Source organism: Filicampus tigris, chromosome 10 (genome assembly GCF_054856515.1).
Source record: "Filicampus tigris isolate MCC_2025a chromosome 10, RoL_Ftig_1.0, whole genome shotgun sequence".
NCBI lineage: Eukaryota > Metazoa > Chordata > Actinopteri > Syngnathiformes > Syngnathidae > Filicampus > Filicampus tigris.
The window spans coordinates 8,497,261-8,525,245 of NC_141226.1; the positions used below are offsets into that span (position 1 = coordinate 8,497,261).

The 27,985-nt window shown below is 38.8% G+C and overlaps 1 protein-coding gene across 1 annotated transcript in view; it reads right to left on the reverse strand.

The window, feature by feature from the left end:
* Positions 1–278: 278 nt before the first annotated feature.
* The window catches only part of tmtopsa (teleost multiple tissue opsin a), an 80,526-nt gene continuing 52,819 nt past the window's right edge, over positions 279–27,985 (reverse strand). Inside the window, exons 3-4 of the mRNA XM_086042966.1 lie at positions 18,347–18,580; positions 279–1,750 (exon numbers count right to left, since the gene is read on the reverse strand). Coding sequence (XP_085899092.1) covers positions 1,466–1,750; positions 18,347–18,580 — 519 coding nt within the window. The 3' untranslated portion in view covers positions 279–1,465. The remainder of the gene's footprint in view (positions 1,751–18,346; positions 18,581–27,985) is intronic.

Below are 27,985 nucleotides of genomic sequence, written 5' to 3' on the forward strand. Positions count from 1 at the left end.
AAATACAGGTGAGGTTGAAGAATTCGAAGGATGAAAGTGTCACTTTGAAAAATATAAAATTTCGATTTTTCTCTCTGTGGCTCTTAAAAGAAACAGTTTGGACATCGCTGACTCGTGCATTACATGTAATGCATCATGTTATTACACTTTCAATCTCACTAACTGTATTTCCTTAACTTTTAATATTTCACCTATTTTAAGAGACAATGTTGCATGTTGATGTAGATAAAAAATTATTTATTAAGACATCACTTCTCAAAAAATATCAAAAATTCTTCAGCTTTGGTATCAACGTACTGTATGTACCATACAATGACATATACAAGATCTTCATAGCCCATTCATATGGGGCGGGGGGTGCTCGACACCACATATCTGACTATTCAGTAATGAGATAACCACAACACTGAAAGCTTCAACATTCACTGGCAACACAATACTGATGCTCTGCTTTTCAAAACCTCACAGCTATCTTTGCACTGCAAGACAATAAAAAGGTGGAAATAGTTGTACTGGATGCAGACAAGCACATGACAAACAATATATACAGAACAAAATCATTTTAACAAGAACACATTGTAGGGTCCGTTTAATACTTTGTTGCGCACTAGAAAGAAGTATTGATGTGATTTATGACATGGTTCTTGTTGTTGAAATAGCCACAGATTGTTGTAAACATATTGGTGGAAGGCATGTGAAATCCACCCATGTGCATTGCTGATCAAGTGCCCTTAAGCAAAACTGCCAACACTTTCGGTTTTTAAAACAAGGGACCCTGAGCATTGGGTTTTACCAGAAAGATGTGATTTCACGTTTGTTTTCATTAACTGTGCATGCAGAAATAACATATTACAAATAATGCAAATATCATTCCAAGGGGATCATTCATTTTGATAACCGTTTCGGGTTCAGGGTGCAAAGTTCCTGGTGCTATCCACTGAACATTACCAAATATGGATGAATTGGCTCCATCCGAACAGGGATGCGATCGCCAAGTGCACATGCACACCATTGAGGGAACGATACAGTAGCTCTCTAACATGCATTTTAAGATCACTATTACCTTTGAATGCCACTTACACGGCAGAAATGCTACATGGACAATTACGTATTATGATGAAAAGTCAATTAGGGGATCTTGCAATGCATTTTTAAAGTGACAAGTGAGCAATTTAAGAGAAGGTTGTCACAAAGGAGAATGACTTAAATCGTAGGTGTCAAATTCTTAGTGAATGTCGATAGTCTTACGCCTTGACTTCTTTCTGTAAGATTTTCTACAAGCAAGTCCAAGTGTTCCCTCCAGTAGTGCTGGGTATTGGCAACAGCAACCTGCACACAGCAGATGCAACACCTGCACTGGCTCATTGCAGTTGTACCAAACTCAGCAACAGCATCATTCATTATGAATGCCTTCCAGCCTGGAGACAAAGCTGCTTTATGCTGATGTCAAGGTCATAGGCAGCATTCACCCATCAAAGTGGGCCACTAGTGATACTACAACCGGTTGGTTGATGTCTGAAGATGGGGCTTTGGTGTCATCACGGGTGAGTTCGAGGGTAGGGTCCAGTTGGGGCATGGCAGCAGCTGGCCGATCCAGGGAGGCCACCATGAACAGAAAGTCGTTGGTACGACGAGGACCATTCAATGCGCCAGCCCTCATCGGCTTGGTGACAACCTTGGATGAGCTCTTCACACTGGAGCCTCGCCGAGGAGCCTCGCAATGTAGCAGTGCTCGAAAGCATCTGTAAAACTAAGGCATATGAGACAATTATTGAATTAAAACTGGATACAGATAAAGCATGCACAAAGGACATGATCATGTTTACCAGTAAAGTTTCTTTTTGGAAATTGGAAGTTTGCTGTGTAATTTCTCACATTGCTCTATCGTGAGCTTTTAAGGTAATTAGGTATAATTACGACTGATTAAGCTCTCACTGTCTCCCTCCCTTTTGCTTCTCTCGACATCATTCTCTTATTAGGTTTACTGTGGCAACATTTTTACATGAAAAAATAGGTCCAGGGGATATAATTTATTGATAACGTTTTCAAATTATATTACACATTCTACTAATTAGATTCTCATTCACCATTATTGCATCCTCAGTTGGCTAAATGACTAATTTGTTCATTTGCTCCAGCGAATTGCGGGTGAGAGAGCACAGACAACAGCAGAACATAATTCCATTTCTCTTTCGTTCTAAAAATAACTATTGCAAATGTATGTTGTGTTGCTGATCATTTCCAGAGTGGCCATTTGTTTCTTTCTGAGTCTGCTGAATGATTTGAATTTGATGTGAATGAATGCATTCAGAAACTCTTATTTGAAAAAAAAGTGAAACTGGTCTATTCAGTTTGGATTGACAGTAGGTTTCACAGCTGATTCTGATGTTTTTATTTAACATAAAAGAAATACAGATACAACACTAATATCAAAAATAAATTGCAACCAACATCTCTTAAGTTAAATGAGCAGTGTTTGATTGTTCTGAAGAAAAAAAAAAAAGATGTGCACTAATATTTAAAAGATGAAGTTGAACCAGCTCTTCTTAATAAGTACGGTATATATATTTTTTTAATTCTCTTTTTTTTTTTTAACTATCAACTTATCAACAGGATCTGGCCACAAAACATTTCTCTGCATTCTCTACATCGCTAGCAGTACTAAAAATGCACACTGCTGGTACACTACATAGGTCCCGTATTGATGTTTTGTTTGTGTTGACATAGCCTGAAGTACACGATTGAGTGTAAAGTGACAGACAATACTTATGCTTTTGTTCTTAAAGCCCACACAAACACTATGCTGTTGTAATCTTTGTGGCATTAATCTACCGCCAAAACTTTTTTCTTCTGATGTTATCTTGAGTTGCTGCTGCAGCAGGAGACAGCCTGGATGGTCCGTGTTGGAATAGGTGGTACAGCTTGTGATTTAGGATTTAGAATGGACCACCATGGTGGCTAAATAATTTCCCACTCACCCGCCTCTCTCCATGCTGTTTAGTTTTGCTCGCGTGCAGTAATGAAATCACAGAGAGACCAGCTTAATCGAGTTACAATATTAGGATCTTTATTATTAAAAGTGCTAAAAAACGCATACATACACACACATCCGTATAAAGTCTGCTGTGCTTAAATCCAATATGTTATTTCCTTGTAGAGGGGTGCATTCCGTCAGGCCATCACTGATGGACTCCTGGTTTGCAGGCAAATGACGAATGACAGAAAACGGAATAAGCACAGTTGGAAGCGGGTTTTTGTCCATCACCTTCGTATACATGCATGCATTTTCGGATTGTAAAGGGAGTAACCCAGGCATTATATTCATAGTTTAAAAAATGCAAATAAGGGCATGTTCGCATTATTGTGCTTGTTTACATCACTTTTAAAAACCCAAATATTGGCAGTATTTGTGTTTTAAAAGGTTTATTGGCTGCATGCAAACTTAAGTCATTCATAAGTATGACACCAGCGTAGGACTCTGAATCATTCTAGAAATCAATAAAATCCATAATGGTAGATATTGCTGTTTGGATATTGCTGTACCGCGCTGATTTTGATACAAATTAGGGATGTACCGAGGATTGGCGGTGAAAACACTACGTTCCATCCCACAATGGCACACAAAGGCGCACGCGCCGTTACACGCAAATTTACGGCTCAAGGTCTAGCAATATACCAAAAGAAAGAAAATTATGTCACATTGTAGGAAAAGGTACAATCCTGATGGTTTAATGCACCTTTTAAATCCATGTTGTTTTTGTGCAAAGCGAAAGTAAGTTTCCATGACTAAGTCCGGCAGAAGTGCTTCTTCGTTGACGTCTTTAAAAGAAGAGCGAAGAAGAAGACAAAGAAGAAGAAGCAACGGGAGTCATGGCAACTAACTGTTTTGCACAGCAACAACAACAAGGATTTAAAAGGTGAATTAATCCACCAGGATTGTACCTTTACGCTACAATATGTATTTAATTAAGGTAAGATATTTTAAGACGAACTTTAAACCAAAAATTTAGCATAGTTATTAGCCAACATTTCATCGTCTTCGTCCAGTGCCGGGGGCCAGAGCATGCTCCGCTCACATTAGGTTGTTAATGCAGCCTACATATTGGTATTTATTCTACAATTTGCATTTTAAAAGTTACATTTATTGTATTTGTATTGTGTACTGTCGTGTTTTGGAGTTAGGAACCATGTTTGGGGGTTCATAGCAGTTTAATAGAGGCATAAATCCCCCCAAAATTAAAAATCAGTATTATTATTATTATTTTTTAAAGTCAGCCTTTACTTCGCTTAAAATCAACCTATACTTTGAAATGTATCTATTGTGGAGGGGCTTGTAACGTATCACCTGTGAAAAGTGAGGGAACACTGTAGTCAAAAAATACACTGATGACACTATTTCATGCTCAGCGCAATTGTAGCGTACAGGGCAGTATAAATGTGCGCATGGGCTGATTTTCTTTCTTCTGGTATTTTCGTAGATGCTTGCAGTTAGAAATTGCCGTTTGCGCCATTATGGGAGTGAACACAGTCGACTTACGTCCTGACCAATGAAAGCAGCTCATTCCCTTTAAATTCAGCACAGGTGAGGCCTGCAAGGCAGAAGCATAAACAGAATCGCTGGTGTCCATGAAGATGACAGTGCGCATAGTGTGTTTTTAGAGACTGCAAGATCTCCACTTGCGGATAATGTAAAGTTGGCCACTGTGAAGTGGGCACTTTGAGACCGCCTTCCACCCCCTATCGTGTGGTGTGACACAACCATTATTTTCACTTATATTTGCACTCCACTGACATTCTACTTGGTCAAATAGCTAAAACAGCAAATCTAATGATAGAATGTGTGTACAGTGCTGTATGAGGGTAAACTGTCATCATTCAAACAAAGGTTGGATTATTCCCCGTTGAATATTTTCACAACATATCACCAGGACATGCAGGTAACACAAATCAAACTACTTTGGAAAACGAGGAATAGGATTCTTGTCTCTTGGATACAGAGAGAAGGCAGGGATCTATGTAAATCATCTGTCAACGGATAATAAATACTGAATGACCCCTTGATAGATTCAATCCATGAATACATATAGAAGTTTGAACATTCTGATTTCATGCAGATCCTCCCATTTTACACCAACTGCTACACAACCTAATTCCCCTGGTGCCACGCAGCTCAAAGTCCAAGTATCCAGTTGGGCTGATGGACAGATAGGTAGATTCTGAATAATTGAGTACCCCAGCAGCAGTTTGACAGCATAACAATTCGTTCAGGATGCTTGGCTGTACTTGAAATTCCAGGCATTTCCAAACATGTCCATCCACAGAGTGTATATTTAAGACTGGAAACACACACTTAACAATTTACACTTTTATGCTGTCTTTCCAAGTTCACCTTTAAACGTGGAATCTGATAACACTCTTGAGAAAACGTAGTATACTTAGTATACGCAATGAGTTTAATGTATACTTATAGTCTACTACATTTTGTCATAGGTGCAAAATATGGAGAAAGTCCTTCACAGCCTGTATAGAAAAGCAGAAAGACACAAGACAGGAAACAAGACGACACAACATTGCATAAATGCATAATACAAGAAAGAGAGATAATTGATAGAAAATTATTAATAAAAATACAAAAATACATTGCCAAATCTCCAACAAACACATTTTATATGGAAGCCGATATTGTTAAACCCATGATAATACTGAAATGACAGTTTTTTTCAACTACGCGCACTTCCTGAGAAGTGTAAAAAGACACAATCTATGAGTCACTGTTTTTCACCATAATGTGGGTACAATTTGAATTGAATGCCCAACTAATCAATTAACTTAAATGTACAATCCAAAGGAAAATGTAGAAGGTATACAGTATAAGTATTACAATGACATTTCCACTAGCTGGTAAAGGCAAGGCCTACAGGAACATAATGTTGTACATAGATTTGAATGAGCATTAGTGTTCTTTCATCCAACATTGTAGTTTTTATTTGCATTTAAAAAAAGAGAGCTACAAACACTACACATCTTGAAAGAAAAAAAAAATCACACGAGTGCGAGTGTGATGGAAACAGACAAAAATCAAAAGAAGCTACTAAATATCACATGAAGTGAAACCACACAAATATTTGGTGAGGCAAATGCGTGAAAGGATGGGGCTGAAGTCATTTTTGGATTCATAGACTACAAGAAATACAGACAACAGTAAATAAATATAAACTGCCCAAAAGCTGCAGAAATTATTACATGGGTAGTTTGGCAGGAAGATTTTGACATAAATAATAGTCTACAAACATTGAGCTCTGTTGCAGTGTACTGTGTATTACCTGAGCTTACATCTATCATCAATACCAACATCATTAGCTTCATGAATTAACACCTGACATTTCCATTAGGGCACTGTTTGGACTTTTAGATTTACATTTGCATCAAATTTGGTGTGATATTAATTAAAGGTGAAAAAAAAGTCTTTCAATTAATTAAAATATTGTACTTAACCAAAATTGAAAAATAGTTTCTCAAAGAAAATGAGTAAATAAAAATGGAACCCAAAAGAGTGCAAACAAGAAACATCAGGGCACATTTTGCCCTTTGCCCTCTACAATAAATTAAGTTACCAGAGGTGGGCATTTTACTAAAGCTTGCCAGTCCATCATTCGTCATCTGTCAGCAGCCTGGGTACATGTCCGTCATCGTCAATCCGTCATTTTTTTCAAGATGAACCAAACTGTAATAGTCTGTCGCTCAGTTCGTCATGTTATTTTAACTGCACTTTTGTTGGTAAACATTAACGGTTTGCCAGTCCGTCAATAGTCAATCTGCAAAGAAAAAGGTCCAACAAATGAAAAATCCATCCATCCATTATCTGAACCGGTTTGATTAAAATCAGAATGAGTCAGCTTGCTGCTCAAACAGCTTTACAGTCACATACGTCTGACATTTCACATAGTCTATCTACCCTTGTATGCCAATCTTTTGAACTGTTAAGTGGAAGCCTCCTGCCACTTTAACTCTTTAAAGTTTTACTTTTAAAATTTTGCTTACCTTAGCTAGAATCCTGTGTCACATTATTGTTGCCAAAAGTACAATCCTGGTGGATTAAAATGCTTCCTAGTCCTTGTGGAAACCGTAATAAAGTTACCATTACAGTAAATGAACGTTTTTTTCTTCCACTTAGACATATTTTTTTTCTATTTTTTTGTTCTTCTTCTGTTTTTTAGCGGTTGTCAAACAACTTTTGGTGCATTACTGCCACCTTTTGAAACTGAGTGTGGGCCTGCAAAATACCGTTTCACAAATTCCTAACCATACTATATTCAAAACTACTTTACTTCTTAGCTCTAATTTTATAATTTATTTCATCCTGGCTAACTGGTGCCTACCGCCACCTGCTATATATATCAGCAAAACGGACGTCCGTCAATGGTGGACTGTGAGGTTCGGACCAGGTTAGTGAAGATTACACAGATGGAGAAAAATCTACTTCCTTCTATGCCTATTCCGTCTATTTTTTAGGGTTCAGCATAACGGGCGTCCGTAAGTGACAGACCGGTCCGTCGGTCGATGAAATACCCACCTCTGGAAGTTACATTGAATAAAATATTTGAACATCCTAGACAAAAAAAAAGTATAGATTATGGATGGATGGTTGACTGAATGCATGTATGGTTTGTACCTCCTAACAAACTTGGCTGAGTCTGCCAAATATTTGCTGGATGTGAGAAAAATGCCTCAGGACATGCCGAGAACTATATTTCTATAAGCAATAAATTGGACCCCTTTGTCTCTCTGTCAATAACCTGCAGCTTATCAAAGAATGGAGGAAAGCAACATTTCTCCTTAGCTGTTCCAATACACTGGTGGCGCTCAGTCAACCAAGGAAGAAATGCTTGAGTATGCCAACACGCACACGTGGACACAAAAGGCTATAAGGTCAAGCAAACCGGGAAGTGAGGCACAGAAACATAAATCATGGCAGGGAGATGGAAAGAGTGGGATGCAGTGACGAGGTACTTTGGGGAGAGAGGACAGAGGCACCTCTGAGAGGGCGATATTAGAATGAACGCTATGGTTTCAGACAGCGCTGTCAGCTACCTATCCTCAGTTATCACTTCACACTTTGAGGATGTGTGCTTTTTTTAAGTAGGACATATCTTGCTTTGGATGTGATTGTGCTCAAATACTATAGGCGTTGTTAGATTTTCATACATAGTTTCTTTATGAGAGAACACCAGTTTTGTTTCTGTCTAGAAACCTAAAGTTGATACTTACGTACATGGATATATTAAAACTGCCAAGCTGCAAAGTATTTGGGACTGTTCCAAAGAATGTGCGTTAATTCTTTGTGGCAAAATACAGGATTACAAAGTGGTCTCATATTTATGTAGATGTTGACAGTGACTTGAGTGCTGTTTAAAGAATTTAAATGAAATGATTCCATGCTCGGATGCTTTGTTTGTAGGCATTACTATGATAATTGGATGACTTCATTTGCTCGCATAAACTGATATTGAGAAACAATCCCGGAGTTCAAAAAAGTGACTATGATCTGAGAGCTCCAACTAGGAAACCACTGCCACATACAAGAACATATGATCAGAATGAAGGGAATCTTATTACAGCCCTTCCCTATTCTCAGGATGCAATGGTATAGCATGTATTACATGTTGTACACAACCATTGTGCGGTTCAAGCCTCAAATTTCAGAAGCATCCTATTTCCGTAAAGCCGATTGCTGTTGAGTTTTTTGTTTCATAGCAGCACAGCTGCTTTCCTTAAATGACAATATGTCCCTTTGTTGACTTCCCGGACAACTGAGGCGGAGGATGCTAATGTCTTGATATGCAATGTATTGATTTTTGACAAAAACGTTCTACTCAATAGGCCCCGGGAGATCTAAATATAGTGGAACCTCTAATGTCCAATGGCCATGAAGGTGTATAGTTCACGCAACATGTTCTGTCTATCACACAAAAATAACTAAGGCTAAACCATCATTCATATCCTGTGAATCTTGCAAGGATTCCGATCAGTGAGCATCTGAACCACAACACTCACGTCAATAATCTTCCCTCTGCACATTCGCAGGGGCAGCGTGCAACTAAAGAATATATTGTGAGTACAGGGGGTCTTGGGTTTACAACAGAGCTCCATTCCTGCGGCATTAATGTAACCTAAATTTCAAGTCTGGGCACGCCTCGGTGTGTCACTAACCTGCTAATGCTAATATATTTGTGTAAATATAACACAACTTGTGACGTGAGACAACATTTTCTATTTCTGCGCAAACTAGATCATTGCGAGCTGTTCAAAACACTGAACACACAGAAACACTGTTTGTTCGACCGTCATAAAACAAGGGCCCCCTCTATATCATTATTGTTTCTAAGTTGTGTCATACATAAGCTTGAATTCTTTTTACAATAACATGACAATTAAGGTTCCTTAAATTGTTATATGAGGGCAACTAAAACAACAGTTTGAACCTAAGAAAAGTGTTTTCAAAATAAAAACAAAATAAGGGATACTAACACTAGAAGTTCCACTATACAGTACATCAGTGTGGCCATCTGATGAGAAAAATACAATACCAGTAAAATGTGACCCAATATATTAATTTACATTTGAATTCAGAAATTTGAGAAATTTGAGGAGAAAAAAACAATAGTTTAAAAAATATGTAGTGATTCAAGACTGCTAATCAATTACTTCATTCGGGGAGCAAATGTCTTATTTTGATGAGCATTTTTTTGCTGGTTACTGAAACAATCAAACTCAACCTTATTTATATAGCACTTTAAAACAATCACTGCTGCATATAAAGTGCTGCACCTGGAGTACAAAATAAATCATACAATAACAAAGAGTGTATATAGAGTGTAGTGGAGGAGTTTTGGCTTAATTGGAGCTCTTCATGATCGCTTCTTGAGATGAATTGTGTGCCTCTTTGCAGAGTGTGTTCGAGCATGTCGAAAAATAAGAGTGGGGAGCAGCATGTTACTTTTGTGTATTTGAAATGTGCTTTTCTGTCTGAATGAGGCTGCGTAATGTGTGCGAGTCTGAAAAAAGGTCTCAGAAAGGGAAGACAACTTCAATTGCTGCTCGAATAACCTCGAGATTGTTCCAAATTGTCAGGCCGGATGTGCGCTGTACAGTGGGCTGTGACAGTATGCACGATATTACGGATGGGCAGATAGTTAATTAGGCATCAGTAATGTTTCATCTGGACGTTATTCACTCCGGTGGTTTCTGTCTCTGCAACTTCGTCTGGAAGTGAGTTTCACATCACCTCGAATGACATGCAAAACACGGTTCGTCGACAGGAATCAAAACATGCATCGAGTGAAAACATACCCAGAATCCACAGTATGAATTCCTGTTCCTGGTGGCCTATTTGGCTCTGTTGACTGTGGGCGCCACTGATGGATGATGGGAGAAACGCACGCCAGCTGTTCCTTGTATCTGTACAGCATTTTTAGTCTTCAACTCGCCTCAACTCATAGTTTCCATAGTAACGGGCTGGGAGGAATTGAAGACTGAAAATGACATACAGGACACTGGAGTGTTCCCGTCAGGCTGTCACAGGGTGGTAGTCTCATATATTTTATTACAGTTTCCTGTAAGGTCATCTATTTGTAGCTGAGCTGAGGTCTTAGTTGGACATGTGTTTAAGGATGGAAATGAGACAAATGTTCTCGTTCTGTTACATTTATATTTCACATTGCAACAAACAAACCAAAAAGTAATGATAAAATAAGTCAATAAATATAGATACCAGAGCTGGGCACTTGACCCTTTTTTGCCCGTCCGGCCGCGACCTTCCACCCTTGACCTGGGTACCCTTCCGGCCGCGACCCCCCGATACAGATGCTAACGGAAGAGGTTTATTTAAAGACAATTAGCTGGCTAACTTGCTATTCAAACCCGCTGTGGACACGCTTCAAACACGCCACTTACGTACTTATCCAACTGCGTGTACTGTACTTACTTCCATTGCGGGCCCTGGGGTTGGTTTTGTCGTGTTGTATAATTATTTGGGTCCAACAGACGACAAGTCTGCAAGCATTCAACAAGTTACTTATTTTCCACACTTCCCCTCCTTCACGCTTCCCAGCCTTCAAAATAAAAGCATGCCAGCAAACCACTACACAGTTTTGCCCGGCCGGAGGGTCCGACCGGTCCGGCCCAGGGACGGACTACCCAGCTCTGATAGATACCTTATAATACACATATATAAATATACATATAATATATCAATGTATATACTTTATGATCCACGTTGATAAAATTGACAAAAAACAAGTAAATCTGTGATAGACAAGTTAATACGCCGTAATCATTAACTACCGTAACCCCTCAGTTTGATTTGATATAATGCAATTCAGACATATTGGTATTGTGAACAATCCATGATGTATGCCCTCAAATCGTCATAGACAATCATAATCCCAAAGGACATCTTCTGGAAACTGTCAGTGATTAAACAACATGCTGCAATTTGTCAAGACAGTTTAAATGTAAATAATCTCTAACTGAATGCCAGAGGAGGCTGTTTTTGACTAAAATATGATTGTTGATTTACACACTTGATGGCATTTGCTCACTTTTTAATAACAAAATATTTGCCACACTCTGTACTATTTGCTTTTTCCCCCCACAGAAGACTGTGTGCTTTGTGCAATAGTGAAAAAAGAAGCAACCTCAAAAGATGCAATCCAATTCAACTCTACCACAGATGAAAACCTCAATGTAGTATGAGCACTCACACGAGTCGACATTGAAGTATTTATTTCTGGCAGTAGCATGCCACTCTGAGCACCTGGTTGACATACTTCAGATTTACTTCACCCCAATTGGGTACCCACTACCTGCTGTGCATCAATATTACATGCTGTGCGGATCTATTTAATACAGTTGGGGTGTCTGTGTTGGACACCACTGGATGAGAATGTCCTGGAAATGTAATCCTTGTTTAAAGCATCCAGACTTAGCCATTATACAATACCTGACCTCAAAGAAAATCCTTTTGCGGCAAAAGTGCAACAGTCCTCTGACAGACATACTTGGCAATTTTGCTCATTAAAGATGATTTAAATTCACCAAAGACTTATAATTGACTAAACTAATGCAGTATTCATTAAGAGAGAAGACAACTTTTTTTTCCCCCTAGCATTATTATTCTGTGGCATAAACTCTTACTTGGCCATGAAGTTTCCAGTCTGTGGAATAAAATCAATAAGAAAAAGATGTACAAGGAGAATGACATGACTTTAATACAAAGACTATGTTAACCCGAGCCGTTAATCCACACACTAGTGTAGAATCAGATGGAGTTTTACCACATGTTAATCACGAAAGGTCTAACTAAAAGACTGACGGATTAAACAAGTCGGATAGTTGAGTTCACTTTGCGTCTTAGGCTGCTTTTTTTCCTTTGATCCCATCTCCTGCCTGTCATACAATTGACACCGGATTTTTCCACTATAAATACATAATAAATCAGACAGACAGACACACACACATACATACATACATACATACATACATACACATATATATATATATGTATGTATATATATATATATATATATATATATATACATACATACAGTGTATATATATGAATTATCTCCCGTTTTGTGTTTAAAACAAGCTGATTTAACTGCTCTTTTATTTTGTATTTATTTAACACAACTCGCAAAACAAAATACAACCATAATTTGCTTCCCTCAAGCTCGATTTGAGTTGACACGAAGACGACTTTCTTCCTCTCTTTGTCTGCTGCTACAGCGGCGTAGAAGAAGAATGCCTTCCGTATCAATGCAAAACGAGCTCAAGAGAAATAAAGTATTGTTCTATTTTGTTTCCTAACTTGTGGTAAATGAACACAAAATAAAATATGAGATAATGGCTCATTTTCATCATCTTCAGTTTCCAATTTTTGAATGAAAAACGGGAGATAGCTTGGTCCCATTGAATGGAAACAGCAACACTGCCTTCTAGTGGACGGAGGAGGGATGGTCTTTCAAATTGCGATTATTGAGATCTGATGCCTGTGAGATTATTAAATCAGTGTGATGTTTGTGTAAAAAATAATTGCGCGTGTCCGCTGATCCACAAATGTACATTCGACAATTTGAAACGGAGTTAAAAATAAACTTAATTTATTGTTTTTCTTCCTGCTTATATTTTTGAAAATACATTTTTGTTTCATGGTTATTTTTGTATGAGTCATTTTTATAAATTGATATTTAGTCATTTTCTGCATAATCTGCTCAGTGTGCTTCCGTCACACCTGTCGGGTTTCCGTAGCAACTTCCTTCTTCCCTCACACTGTGATGAAGATTTCTGAGGATAAGTCGTATGTGAAAGAGATGCTACGTTGCTACATTATTTTCTTCAAGGATTTAGACTTTTATGTTGGTGCTACCGGTAAATAGTGAGTATAGTGACATCTTGTTACAATATCAAGGTCTGTTGTGTCAGTTTCACCAGCAGTAGTAGTTTTACAAACGTTTTTCAATGTCGCCGTTTTGGCGCGAGTATTCTTTTATGACCAACACTGAGGAAACATTCATTTCATATCAAGTATTTTCCGTGTTTAGAGACAGAGAGCAGATGTGCCAGTTTGAGAAGACAAACTGTGCGTCTGTATCAGAGATGGAGCGATTATCGTCCGGGTCGATTATCGGGGCTGGCGTTTGGCATTTTGGCGATTATCGGCATCTGCATTTTTTTTTTTTTTTAAGGCTGATAAAATAAATATTACTTTATTCGTGCTTGCTGCAGCGTGCTTTTCTCTCTCTGTTTGCTGCACGACTGGCCCTGCACAGGCAAATTGGCCCGCCCAAAGCACCATCTGATTGGCTCCTTTGTGAAGTGCGTAACAGCCAATCAGCGTAAAGCTGCGTGTGTGCTCCCTGCTCGCTCTCTCTCTGTGTCTCCTGGACGAGCCAGGCACATACACGACGGGAGTCGGCGAGTTAGTAGTTCAAGGTAATGCAATAGACTTCGCAGAAATTTTAGTAAATGTCAGGCTACTATAACTCACTTGTAACATTACTATGAGCCCTTCAATGTCATATAAACACAAGGGGCAGTTGTGCTCGCCACAGTAAGCTGCCTTGCGGCTCAAGATAACCCCTCCCCCAATGTCACAACAGTTAATTTGCTTTGTGAATGACATGGCTCCTGAGAGAAGTTGCTGATAATATCAGGAAATGGTGATTAAAGTAAGATGTGAGAGAGTGCCAGCGTGTGCGTGTCTGTGTGTAAGCCATGTAATGAAAAGCTAAACTCAACTTTATTTATAGAGGACTTTAAAACAACCACCACTCCAAGTGCTGTACATGGTGCAAAAATTGACGGGAAAGTACTGCATGTGAAAGTCCGGTCTTGGAAACATGTTTATTTTTCTGGCTAGTAGCTGCGTTGAGGATTCACTTTTATGTTTTTGAACTTTAAAACAACGATGTGTGAAAAATGAACATTTCAGTTATAGTGGGTTTTTAGAAAACTATTTACCGTAAGGAGATATTTGTTGGACAGGCAGCTGAGCCTGGGAGCTCGTTGCACTTTTTTGTGAGACTTAAAACAAAGTTGTCTATTTTTTAAGATTTAGAAAATATTTAACATCTTCTAAATCACTAAAGTTGTTTAATAAACATGGGCTTAAAGGCATTTTAGTCAAGTGTTGGAGTTTTTATTTTTCATAAATTTGACACCATTTTACCCCTTTTTTCTACAAATAAATATCGGCTTCAAATATCGGTTATCGGCCGCCTTGACTACTAATAATCAGCCCTGAAAAAAAGCATATCGGTCTATCCCTAGTCTGTATTGTCTTCTGCAGATTGCTGATGCAAATAAATCCTGGAAAACAATAAATTGAGTGCTTTTCAGTGAACCCTCCACACAAACGTTACAAATTCACACGCAGATGATAAATATGATAAATAAATGTACACACAACATTTAAAAACACATGGAAATCACAAATACATATGTGGATCTGAAAAACAACTGTGATAATTGCAGCTGTATTTGTGTAAAGAATTTTGAGACAAATCTCTCCCCATACTGAAAACGATGCTGTCATTTTCTCAAGCGGGAGCGTGAATTTGAATTGTCGCAAAATGCACTATGTTTAAGCTATGAATATCAAGAGTTTCCCTTACTAATGTGTTCTATGATGTGTATTGTTTAGTTATTTGTTTATTGACTTTACTTTGGACTATAGTGTTAGGAGCAGGTGTCCTCCTGTATTTTATTTTTCATGCAACTATTACTGTAATTTTACAATTTTACATGTGTGAGGGGGGCACTGTGGCTCAGATGTGTGTGCTGTTTATTTAAGTCTTGTCAATGGGTTCACATTGCTGTTAACGTATTTCTGGCACCACTGCCTTGCCACTATGGCCCTTCAGCCAAAAATAAAAGTATAAGGGCATCACTTAACAGTAACAATGGCCCTGACAAGTTCACCTTGTCTGCTAGATTTGTGACAGTTTGCAGGGGAAAACATTCAAGCATATGTATGGGGAAAAAAAACAACACAATTATTAGTAGGTTAAAATGAATTGGGACCATTGCATTTTGACTGCCCCTTGAATATTCAGATATTTTGGTACACGTTTTTAAGCATTTCACTGAAATGAAAAAAAAAAAAAGAGTGAAAAAAATTGGCTTTTGGTTTGTGATTGTGGGGAAAGACAATTTCCAGAATATACATTGACAAGCATGTACAGTTTTATAGGTGACAATAAACTTCACATGTTATCGTACTGTACACTGTACATCTGTGTAGACAACTGAAGAAGCAATGGGTAGGCAGTAAAAAAAGGTGTAATTCTACTATGAAGTTTTCTGTGCTAGTTTGGCATAAAACGCGGTCGCAGGATCAAAGATACAGCCTGCCAGGCATGTTGATTTATGATGTGCGAGGATTTACTCAAATTCGCCTTGATCATGGAAAGTGAGGCCACAAGCTGAATTTCAACTTCTATTTGAATGGTAAAACAGAGATTAGTAAAGATAATAAAGCATTTCAAAATGAATTAACTCTGCCATATATGATTTTCATATCCTGATATGAGCTAACATAGAGTGAGACAGGTGCTGAGGACAGTGAAACACAGGAAAGGGACTGGCCCTGGTGGAGCACGGAGATGGGCCGCCAAACTCAACGGTGTCTTCATTCACCTTCAACAAGACATCGTCCTTCCATGCCTGAAGTTGTCCAAAAATGCTAGCAGTGGTAACCCTAACCCAAAATGTCTCCACCCCCATCTGTTTGCTGACAGGGACATCACCCCACACTGCACTGAGTTAAAGAGAGCACTGGGGGAACTGTGCCAGCATGCAATTCAGCGCCACCTTTAAGGTCACCATTCCAAAGGTGAACAAACTCATTTTACCTGAGCATCTTGACCCCCCGTCTGCCACTGGATTAAGGATTTTTTTTTTTTTTTGCGATATGTCAGTTGTCAGACAAGGTTGTCTACTGAACCCTGTCTTGTACACACTGCACACGACTGACCCCATACCCATTTCCCCAACAATTACATCAAATCCACAGATGACACTACCACCATGGTCGGTCTTATATGAAATAAATCATCATACAGACTACAGAGATGTGTTAAGGCGGATGTTGGTGTGGTGTACAGTAAACAGCCTCAAATTGAACAACCCTGAAAAACAAAAAAGCTCATTCTGGAGTTTTAAAAAAGGTGGCAATGAGCGAGCACATGGTGAATACGGGCTCTCCTGGTCTCCCAACACAAGCGGCAGTGGTAAAGAAGAAGCAGCAGCGATTACGTTTCCTGAAAGTGTTTAGAAAAAACTACCTGGAAGCTGCAGTAGACCTTGTAACGGGCAGGTGTCGAGAGCATCTTGACATACCGCATGTAAGTGTGGTACACTGGATACATGGCAGCTAAGTGGAACGCACCACAGAGAGTAACAAACATCGCCAAGAATATCACGGGTCGCTCTTTGCCCAGTTTAGAGGATTTTGCTGGATCTTGCTACCTCATCAAAGCAGCAAACATCATCTTGGACAATTCCCAGCCCAGTAACCACCTGTCTGCTGCCTTCTCAGAGCTGACAAAAGCTGAACAAACAGACGGAGGGTCAGCTTCTTACCCAGAGCCATCGCCACACTGTCATGAACACATATTTCACCACTATACACACATATTTCACATATTTCAACCTCACATATTTCACCACACACCGCTGGACTCTTTCCCATTTCATCCAAGTGTTCTAACTCTCAAGCACATGATTCATAATATGAATCACATTCAAGTCCAATATTGATATAACATACAATGCAATATACTATCATGTTTAAAAGTGTTGCCCCCTCACCTTATTCTATTTTGTCATATTCATTCTTTTTCTTGTTCAAATTCCTCTTCTGCATTTTTTCCAGTTCATTATTTTCATCTGCATTTTATTATTGGTTGTGGTCCCCTACTCTTTTTTTGTATCACCCCAAGGAGTAACATTCCAATGTTCAGAGCCGGGAATTCCGTCGATGTGACGGACCGGTTCGTCTATCCGTCACTGACACCCGTTTTGCTGACGGTTGAGGAATGACGGGGAAAATTACCCACACTGCAGAAGGAAATAACGGACGCTCAATTTTTGGTGAAATGCCCAGCTCTGCCAATTTTGTGTACTAGAATCACAATAAGGGCTATTGTATTCTATTCTACTCTATTACTGTATAGAAAAAGAGTAGAGTGCATCTTTCCTAAGCAATGTGTATATCAATCAATAAAATTTTTTTAAAAAAAATGTTTTTTTTAAAGGACTCATTCACACTGTCTCAAATGGGCATGCTCCAAACTTAATTGAGACCCGCTGAGAGTTAATAATAATACTTCATTGTTAATTGTACTGCAGATTTCCCCTTTGGCTTCAGTGTCGCCACTTGCTGTGAGAAATGAATGTGAACAACATAAATGTAGCCTCAGTGACTGTGTATTTTTAGATAGCGAGTTTGAGACAGCCAATGTACGTTGCCTTCTGATCTGTGGCAATGGCTATGGGAACAAACAAAGTTTAATACATATATTTTAATACATAGAGTGTAATCTATAATCTAATGGACTCCCTTGAATGGAATCCCATTCCATGCAGTTAAAGTAAAAAAAAAACAAAAAAAACCAAACAAAATAAAAACATAAAATGTCCTTGTCTCTTCTTCATATCTTTAAAATATCTGGTAAGAGCCAAGCTCAGTGAGAATCTAAATCTTAGGTCCTCGCTAGGCAAACTATGTTTTGGATGGACCCAGGCAATATGTTAAATATCACATTTATGGCCAGATGTCCCTTACCTGTTTATTCATGAAGACGTATATCACCGGGTTGATGACTGTGCTCGTCTTTGCCAGGACTGAAGGTATGATGCTCGCTTCAGGTGTGACGAGGCCAGGCGGTCCGAAAGTGGCCAGCAGCGCCATGACACCATAAGGCAACCAGCACATAAGGTAGCAGATCACCATGATCACCACCATGAACAAGACTCGCTGCTCCCGTTTCCTGCTCATCGACGCATTAATCCCACTAACCTGGAGACAGCAATGTAGAAAAGGGCGAGCGGGTTTAGGGCAGGGGTATTTCTAGACCCTCTGGAGCCCCCCCCCCCCCCCCTCCCCCACCCAAAACAAAAACAGGACGAATAAATCATTGAGATAAAATGAACAAACAAATAACCACCACTATAAGAATTTTCTTTTTATCGTCATCCACAGCCTGCTATTAGCAGGGACCCCATTCCACAATCCTCACGTGTACTTGCAGTGTCTCCAGGAGTTTCCGATTGTGTTGTTGACATGAGGCCCTCAAAAAGCCACCAGCCCGCAACAGCTAGAAAAACAACCCTATGCAGGGGATTCCCGACTTGTTGTCATTGCATTGTCTAAAGCTCTGCCCTTGTTTGTCATTGATGGAGGCCAAAGACAGCCATCTCTTGGGGGCCTCTTCACCTTGGGGCCCTGGGCAATTGCCTGGCTTGGCTGCCCTATTGAGGCATCACTGGTTCAAGGGAGAATAGATGGAGAGACGGGGTTTTCATGAGCTCATGATCTTCCGTGATGACAATGTTATCAGGTGTATAAATTCGAGAGAAGTGAGAATGATATGAGGGATTAAAGAAAGGAACATGAAGATCAGGAAGTGAATCAACAGAAAATAACTTGATCAGCGAGGTAGAGACATCCGAAAATAATGCAATTGTATTTTCTCTTCTCATCCTCTGGATGGTTTGCAAATCTTGACAACACAAACAAAATAAAGCCAGACAAAAAGTAGACGGACACTGATTTCTGTAGTTTTGAGGGTCTCCTTAATGTCAATTTTCAGATGACATCTTATTTTGATGGCATATGTTTATTTAGTCTATAAATATACACTCACCCCGGACACTTCCAGAGACATGCCTGCACCATCGACCCAAAGCAAAAAGGGCAGGAAACAAATTCCAACAGTTGTAAGTACGGTACTGTATAGGTTTTGCCTTAACTATAACAGGGGCTGTTTCACGGGCTCTACATTCCTGTATATGTATATCTTGTAATCTATAGGCTAAGGTAAGTATGTTTAGGAGCTTTTCATACATTATGCATTATACAATTTGCCTCCCACTGACCAAGCTAAGTTGCTCATTTTGGTTGATTCCCTTCCTGTCACTCATCCTGTGACATTAACATAAGATGTTGTGGTCCACCTGTTTCTATTACTGTCACACTGTGACACAATGGAAGTCAATGTGTTTCCAGTACTAATCAAACATTTAAAAGATAGGTAGAGCATTTTTCGAGATTATTTTTAAGATAATGTGTCCGAACAAAACATTGAGTCTCAGGCAGTGGTGTAAAAATCACAGTAGATACCGAGGCCATCATCGACCATTAAGTCTGTCAACGGGATGGTGCTGGTGGGACGTGCTTCCTTATTATTATTATTATCATCATCGTTATTGTGGAACTTTAGGGTGCTTCGTTCAAAATGAGGTTTTCTTACACAAACTATATAAAATGATTTAAAAATATTTAGTCAACAATGAGTATAGTTTGAGTACTCTAGACTTTATCTTTTTTTTTAATGGTATGGTTTGAACATATTTCCTGAACTACCTACTTTGCTATTATTAATTTATATTTTCTTGTTGCTGGTTATGTACAGTGGTACCTCAAAATGAATTGGTTCTGGAAGAAATTTCTTGAGTAGATCATTTTGTAAGTAGACGCGTTTTCCATGTAAATACCCTAATCCGTTCCAAGCCCCCCAATATTCAGTCATAAATGTTTTATAAAGCATAACAATGCATCAACAAAACATTTAACACATATATGTTACAATTATATTATTGCACAATAAATGAGAGTTGTGCATAATGTAAAAAACAAAGAATGGAGTAAAGAATAAAAATGATGGTCGTTTACCTTTTAATTGTTGTCCTCATCACTTTTTGCCCTCTTTGGTTCGTGTTCTCTCTCAGAAGTGGTTTTGTAAAGAACCGGTTAAATAATGTGGCGACTGTCGATAGATTATGGTCATATCCTTTGGCGAGATCAACCAAACGCATCCCTTTTTCATACTTTTCTATTGTCTCTTGCTTTGTTTGTATGGACAAAAAAAACCCCGCTTTTCTCCTTTTCTTTCTTTTCCTCGTTTCTAATTCACGTAAAACAATCGGAAGACCTCATGGCCGGAGGGGCGAATGACGAGGATGAGGACGCTGTATAGATATATCTATCACATATATATCTATCTACCTGTCTATCGACACACATAGAGACATACAGAAGAGGTTCCTCTTAGCCAATGGGATGCCAGGAAGATGCTAGATAATAGCCAATGGCAGAGCAGCTATGAGTGTGTTGCGTTCAGGAAACTCTGGAGCTGCGAGTAGCAGCCTATACTGTATTTTTACCTTTCGGACCCTGAAATTTCTTTGGTAACAAGAGGCAATATTTTCCTGTTAAGGCGTTTCGTAACTTGAAATTTTCATATGAAGAGACGTTCGTAAGGAGAGGCGATACTGTAGGCGTCTATAATCTTGGATCGAATTAAATACCGTATTTTACGGACTTTAAGCCGCTACTTTCTTCCAAGGTTTCGAACCATGGCTTATTTAAAAGCGCAGCTATTCTGTGGAGTTTTCTTCCACCGCTATCTAATTTTATATCTAATTTTTCAACATAGGTTGGTGCGGTTTATAACCCAGTGCGGCTTTCAGTATATATCGTTTTTTCATTATTATTATTATTTTTTTAATTGAGTGAATGTGGCTTATATAAAGGTGCTCTTTATAGTCCAGAAAATACGGTACATTAAATGACAGAGATCACAGACAAATTAAAGAAATGGAGAGTAAATGCTAAATGATTGCAATCAGAAAGGATAGGTGTTTGGAGAACTGAACAAGTTTACTAATTGTATCTTCTGATGAGGTAACTCTTTCATATGCTAAGCAGCAGTCTCCAAAGAAATGGAATTAATTTATGTGTTTTATCTGTATGAACACTCTGTGAGAAACAAAGAAGTTGTTGAAGGACATGATGTTGCCGAGTTTGCCAGAAGATCTCTAAATATAAAAACAGTACACCCAGTTTTTCCAACTTTCTTAAAATGAGATGTAATTTATGTGCATGGTGCTACTCTACGGAGCCCCAGATATGACATTTGAAGAAAAAAAAAAAAAAACTAGTTTGTGTGCACAAACTACTAATTTGTGCTCACAAACTACTAATTCATGTGCACAAACTACTTATTTATGCACACCAATTACTACTTCATGGGCACGAACAACTACTTCGTGTGCACATTCTAACGATTTTGTGCGCACGATGTAGTACCGTATTTTCCGGACTATAAATCGCGTTTTTTCATAGTTGGGCTGGGGTTGCGACTTATACTCCGGAGCGAATTATGTGTGAAATTATTAACACATTATATCGTATCCCTTTCCTTTTCAAAGTCAGCAAACAATACACCAAACAACCACAGGAGGGTGTTCTAAGGCTGCATATAAACCTGCATTACATATTGACTTTACAACGGGCAGAATAACATGTGGTGCAGAGCTGGGAATACCTGTATATCATTTCACATAAAGAAACATAAAGATAAATCCTTAACACTATTAAAATGCATGGATAATTTAGACAGTTATTTGACTATCAATCCATCTACTTGCTGTGCCTGTGGTCTTACACACACGTACGGTGCAGAGACAAAGAGATAATTACGACCAATTACATAAATAATCGATCTACGACCATTTTGGTGAGTTTAAAGTTATCTTACCTTGTAGTGTTGTCCACATTAATTAAGAGAATTTACACTGGCTGAAGCGGATAGTATAGACCATTGATTCCGGTCAGAGAATCAGGAGGAGACACGGAATAAACGCACCGAGGCGGAACTAAACTTTGGTTCCCCCCAGTCTTTCTGACAAACCTGTTGTAAATTCCTAAATGTTAGTGCTTCGTTTATACAGGCATTGGTTTACTGTTTAACTTGTGTGTTTTACACCAGACATGTTTTCGGGCATATTGTTGGACATATTGTTGGACAGCTAAGGGGTCCTAACGAGAGACGTTTGGAGTCTGTTAGCCGTTAGCGGCAGATGTGCGCCGTCTTCGTGGTCGCATACGCGCTGTGATTGAGCGAGTTGTTGAGCTCTGTGGAATGGATTGGGGTGCTACTGAAGCCACGTTGTTCATGATCTCTGTGTCCAGTCATGCGCTTTGATTCGAGTGACTGTTTGGATGAGGCGCTCCGGTGAATCTCCCTAAATTCACATACAGTCCTAACTTTCTTGTAATTCTACATGCGTGAATGTAAGCTAAATGTTACCATCGTAGCTCAGTGGAAATGTATTCTAAGTGCGCAATTTTATTATTTTGATTTATATGGACACATTTATCAGCGTTACGCGACAGAGGCAACTTGGCTTCCGGGCGGTGGAGGGGGGGCATTGTGTAATGTAACGTAAGCATACCGTTCAGCCTGTTGTCTCTATTTTTATTTTAAATTGTTCGTTATTTACCTTTTAAATGACATATCTGTTCTTGGTGTTGGATTTTATCAAATAAATGTCCTTAAAAAATGCGACTCCAGAGCGACTTATATATGTTTTTTCTACTTTATTATATATTTTATGGCTGGTGCAACTTGTACTCTGGAGCGATTTATAATCCGGAAAATACGGTAGTCTATAGTAGTTAGTGCCCACAAAGTAGTTTCCCGTGCGTACATAATAGCGACAGCGTGTGCACAAATTAGTTTTGGGGTTTTTGCTGTGTCATGTCTGCGGCTCAGTACTATTCTGCACAAGCAAAGATGGCAGAAAGAAATAATGCAGAACTATTTGTTAGGGATTTATTTTTGTTTTGTGTGTCTAAAAAGACATCCCCCCAACCTTCACAGCCACTAATTGAATACATTACAGTTTCTTAACTGTCCAATAGCTTAGAACTTTCTTTCTCGACAGAAGGTCCTTTGTCTGTTCTTGAGTCCCAGGCAGACTGTCAGTTTTTTTTTTTTATTTTATTTTTTTTTTTTATGACACATCATTATTGCACACTGCCTTTTGAAAAAACATCTTTCTCCCAAACTGAAAAGCTTTGCCTAAAAATTGAACCAATCCACGTCCCTATATAAAGTAACACTGGCAATTTTGCATCGGGGCAATTGGGCAGTCACTCAAATCCTTTGGGTGACAAAAAAAACCCATTTTATTCTTTTCAGTGATTCAATTGAAACTCTTCATCCGAATAGGATTTCCTTCTCATGGCTATGCTTGTCGTTTCTCTACTGAACAGGACAGTGGAACAAGTTGTCCTTATGGTGAATTGAGTGGCATATTTTTCAATTTGTTAGGGCTTACTTTCACAAATGGCACTGTCCTACAGATCCGACATAGCAGTAAGTGACTATTGAACATTTCTAGACAGATTTGTCGAGCAAAAAGAAAATAAAACATTCTCTTGAGCTCTGTTGGTGTGCCCGTGACCTCAACTTTGAGTTGAAAAAAATGTATGATTGGATCAAACTACTGTGATTGGCTGGCAACCAGTTCAGGATGTACCCCACCTACTGCCCGAATACAGCTGGGATAGGCTACAGCATGCCCGCGACCCTTGTGAGGATAAGTGGATTGAATAACGGATGGATGGATGAATTCTAGCTATTAATTGTCTGAGTGCGTTAGGACATTGCCATGTAAAAAGAAGTTGGAAGAAAATAAAGCTCATCCAACAGAAAGAAAGAGTACTTTGGAGTAGTGATTCCCAACAAGAGTGCCGTGAAACACAAGTGTGCTGTGTCATCAGGGGTGCTGCAAGAAATCACCCAATTTCACATAATATTAATTTCAAATATACAGTATATTTGTTCATCTATCTAGTCCAGTGAATCCACTGTACTGTATTCCGATTCTTAGATGAATCACGATTCAGATGTGGAAGAATCTGAATCGATTCACAAATGTCCACATTTTGATTATTTAAATCTGTTAATTAAAGTAACACAGAAGGTTCGAACTAATGGGGAAATAAGAAGTGCGGTACCCGTGATCTCCAGGACACTTTTGGAAGCGTACTTGCAGCGGACACGCAACGTGAATGACCACCGCCGTGGGATCCAAAAAGCTCCTTCTAATTTAAAAGCGGACCTGCGGAAACATTTCCGCAGCAGAATCCAATTGGACAAGAGCCACATTATATGTAAGCAGTGTCATACTAAAATAAAAATACTTTAGCAACGCAACAAACATGAGAAGTCATGTAACTCAATTCCACCCTACGGAGGAGTCGGAGAGGCGGTTATCTGTTTTTGCTGTGGATACTCAGTGTACATATATATATATATATATATATATATATATATATATATATATATATATATATATATATATATATATGCACACACCTGATTTAAATGATCGGGGTAATTATCAGACTCCTGCAGAGCATGCTGATGAGCTGATAATTTCAATCAGATGTGTTGGAGGAGGAAAACATCTAAAAGATGCATTAAAGAGCTTGCAGGAAAGGAGTTTGATACTCCTAGTTTACGTACCTGAATAAGATATATCAACTCGTAAACACACATTTTCCAACATCTGGCAATCAAAAATAATTTGATAAAATAAATATTTCCAACAGGATAACTGTCCTTCATTTTAATGAAAACAGAGAGCAATAAAAAAAAAACCAGTCCTTTAGTGCAATGCTTTCAATTAATTCAATTGTTCACTGACTTTTTCTTCTTACAGAGTCTAAAGACACTTTTCCATTGTGCCGGTTCCACACCGGTTCAGCCTTGTTTGGCCCCAGGGAGTCACTTCGCCATAAGGATATTCTGGTTACAATGGAACCGCTTTTGCGAAGTTCCTCCCAGGTGGTTCTAAATCGCAGGCCGACCGGGGCCGTGAAATGATTGGCAGACAGATATTGGCATTTCTTCAGCGAGGCCGCAAGGAACTCCACTGCACACGCCCATTTTTTGGTTTTAAAGCCAGCAAGACAGACAGTGCCGGCCGCTAGCGTCACAAAGTCATAAAAATACAATATACACATACATTATTGTATTATGTAACAACATTAAACATATTTACAATTTCATAGGAGCTAATGGGTGAAAGAGTGAACAGTGAAACCCATGCTGCGGCACTAGATATGATACTCCTGAGAGTTTAACTTTTCAGTATCTTAGTTTACGATCCAGTATAATGGGACGATTTTCAATGCATCTTCATCTTTGCCCTTTGACCAGCTAACAAGCGCAAACTTCATCCTGTCTTTTCTCCTCTCCTTCGTCGCGTCGATAGACGGTCGCTCCTGCGTCAATTCTACCGTCCCATAAAGCATTATGGCTCAACGTGGTCATGGCAACAGCCAGGTCCACGGAGACGTTGCTTTGCCATGGATGGAAGGAGAGGAAAATAAACTGCTCTGAGTTCAGAACATGAGATTCCATCAAAAACAAAGACATACTGGAAAAGGAGATTTGCGTTCTACTTCATACTTGCATACTTTGTAATTTTGTGGTTCATGTGTTTTCTAAGTTAATAGAAAATGTCTATGTATATTTATCCAGTTTTTGCTATGAGTGAGGCAATTTGTTAATATGTGCACAGCACCACGTCATGTGGAGAAATAAATTGTTGATGAAATATCATATGGAGAAATAAAATACTCCAGGAGGAAAAGTGTTATCATTTCACAATATAAATCACTGCATGAGTGAATGTCATGCAAAATGTGATTTGGACCATTGTTGATGAAGCGCTCTGTAAACCTATGTATGAATGTACTTAACTCATGAATTTACATAGATTCAGCAATGTAATGAAATATTTGTTTGGACAACAATGTATTTTATAATATATTAATGAATATATTCAGCCGTAGGCTGTCCATCTCCATGTTACATCTCCATACATACACACACACACACACATACACACACACACACACACACACACACACATATATATGTGGTTCAAATTCAGAATTGGAAAATACGTGAAATTTGTATTTTATTTCAGAAAATCTTTTATTGTATTCATGTTGCACCATATCTAAGGGGAACAAATATAGTAAAAGTACAGTCAATTTTCAAATAGTATTTTCTAGCTTTTCCCTAATATCTTGCCTGTCCCTAAAATGTCTCACTACCGAAACACACAATTACAGAAGGATAAAAATAATTCTATGAGCCGATTCATATTTTTTCCATTCCCCCCTCTACAAAGTATTTTTATACCTTAATATATATGGTTTTGGCGGAAAAATCAATCAAAATGAATCCATCCATCCATTATCTGTACCGCTTCTCCTCACAAGGGTCGCGGGGCGTGCTGGAGCCTATCCCAGCTGTCTTTGGGCAGTAGGCGGGGGACACCCTGAACTGGTTGCCAGCCAATCGCAGGGCACACAGAGACAAACAATCGCACTCACAATCACACCTAGGGGCAATTTAGAGTATCCAATCAACTTACCATGCATGTTTTTGGAATGTGGGAGGAAACCGAAGTGCCCAGAGAAAACCCACGCAGGCACGGGGAGAACATGCAAACTCCACACAGGGAGGCCGGAGCCGGGATCGAACCCACGACCTCTGAACTGTGAGGCGGACGTGCTAACCAGTCGACCACCGTGCCGCCATCAAAATGAATTTTTAACAGAATTTAATATGACTTTTTCAGAAATAAATAATTTATAATTTATATAAAAAGATTTATATGCTATTTTTCATTGTAAAATGTAGAAAGTTGATCATATTGATTTCAAAAGTCATCATTAATTCAATCAAACATACCCTTAAACAATCATTATCAAAAATTGTTGGTTGATTATTCAATACTTTTTAATTTTGTTAAAACATCAGTTTTTTCATTAGTGACCATATTGTTGCTGCTGTTGCAGTAATACTTTGTGTGGGGGTAGCATTGTAATCACTTAACTTTTGCTATATTTTAACTTTTAACATGTATTATAACTAATGAAACATTATTTTTTCCATTTTCAACTGCTTTGTGCTGTACTCAGGGTCGTAGGGGGTTGGAGTTGATCACAGCTGACTTAGGGCAAAAGCAGGGTACACGCTGGACGGGTCACCTGTCCATCACAGGGCTCTTCATCATTGAAAAACTGCGGTTTCACCTTCCCGATGAAAATTGAATTGGAATGACAAACATTTTTGTAACATTCTTTTCCTTGTATGTATATTCCCTCTCTCTCTGTTTTTTAAGAGACATTCGTTGGTCTTGTATTTTCCTCCATGCTCTTCTGACTTTCCTTTGCTCTCTGCTGGATCCATCCATCTCTTATTTCTTTCTCTTTCCTTCATTAAATATTCTTTGGATTTCATTGGGTCATTGTAACCCTTCGCCTGTACCCTGTCTCTGCTAGGCTTTTTGGTGTTTTTCTCTTCAAATTAAGATAAAATATGAAATAGAA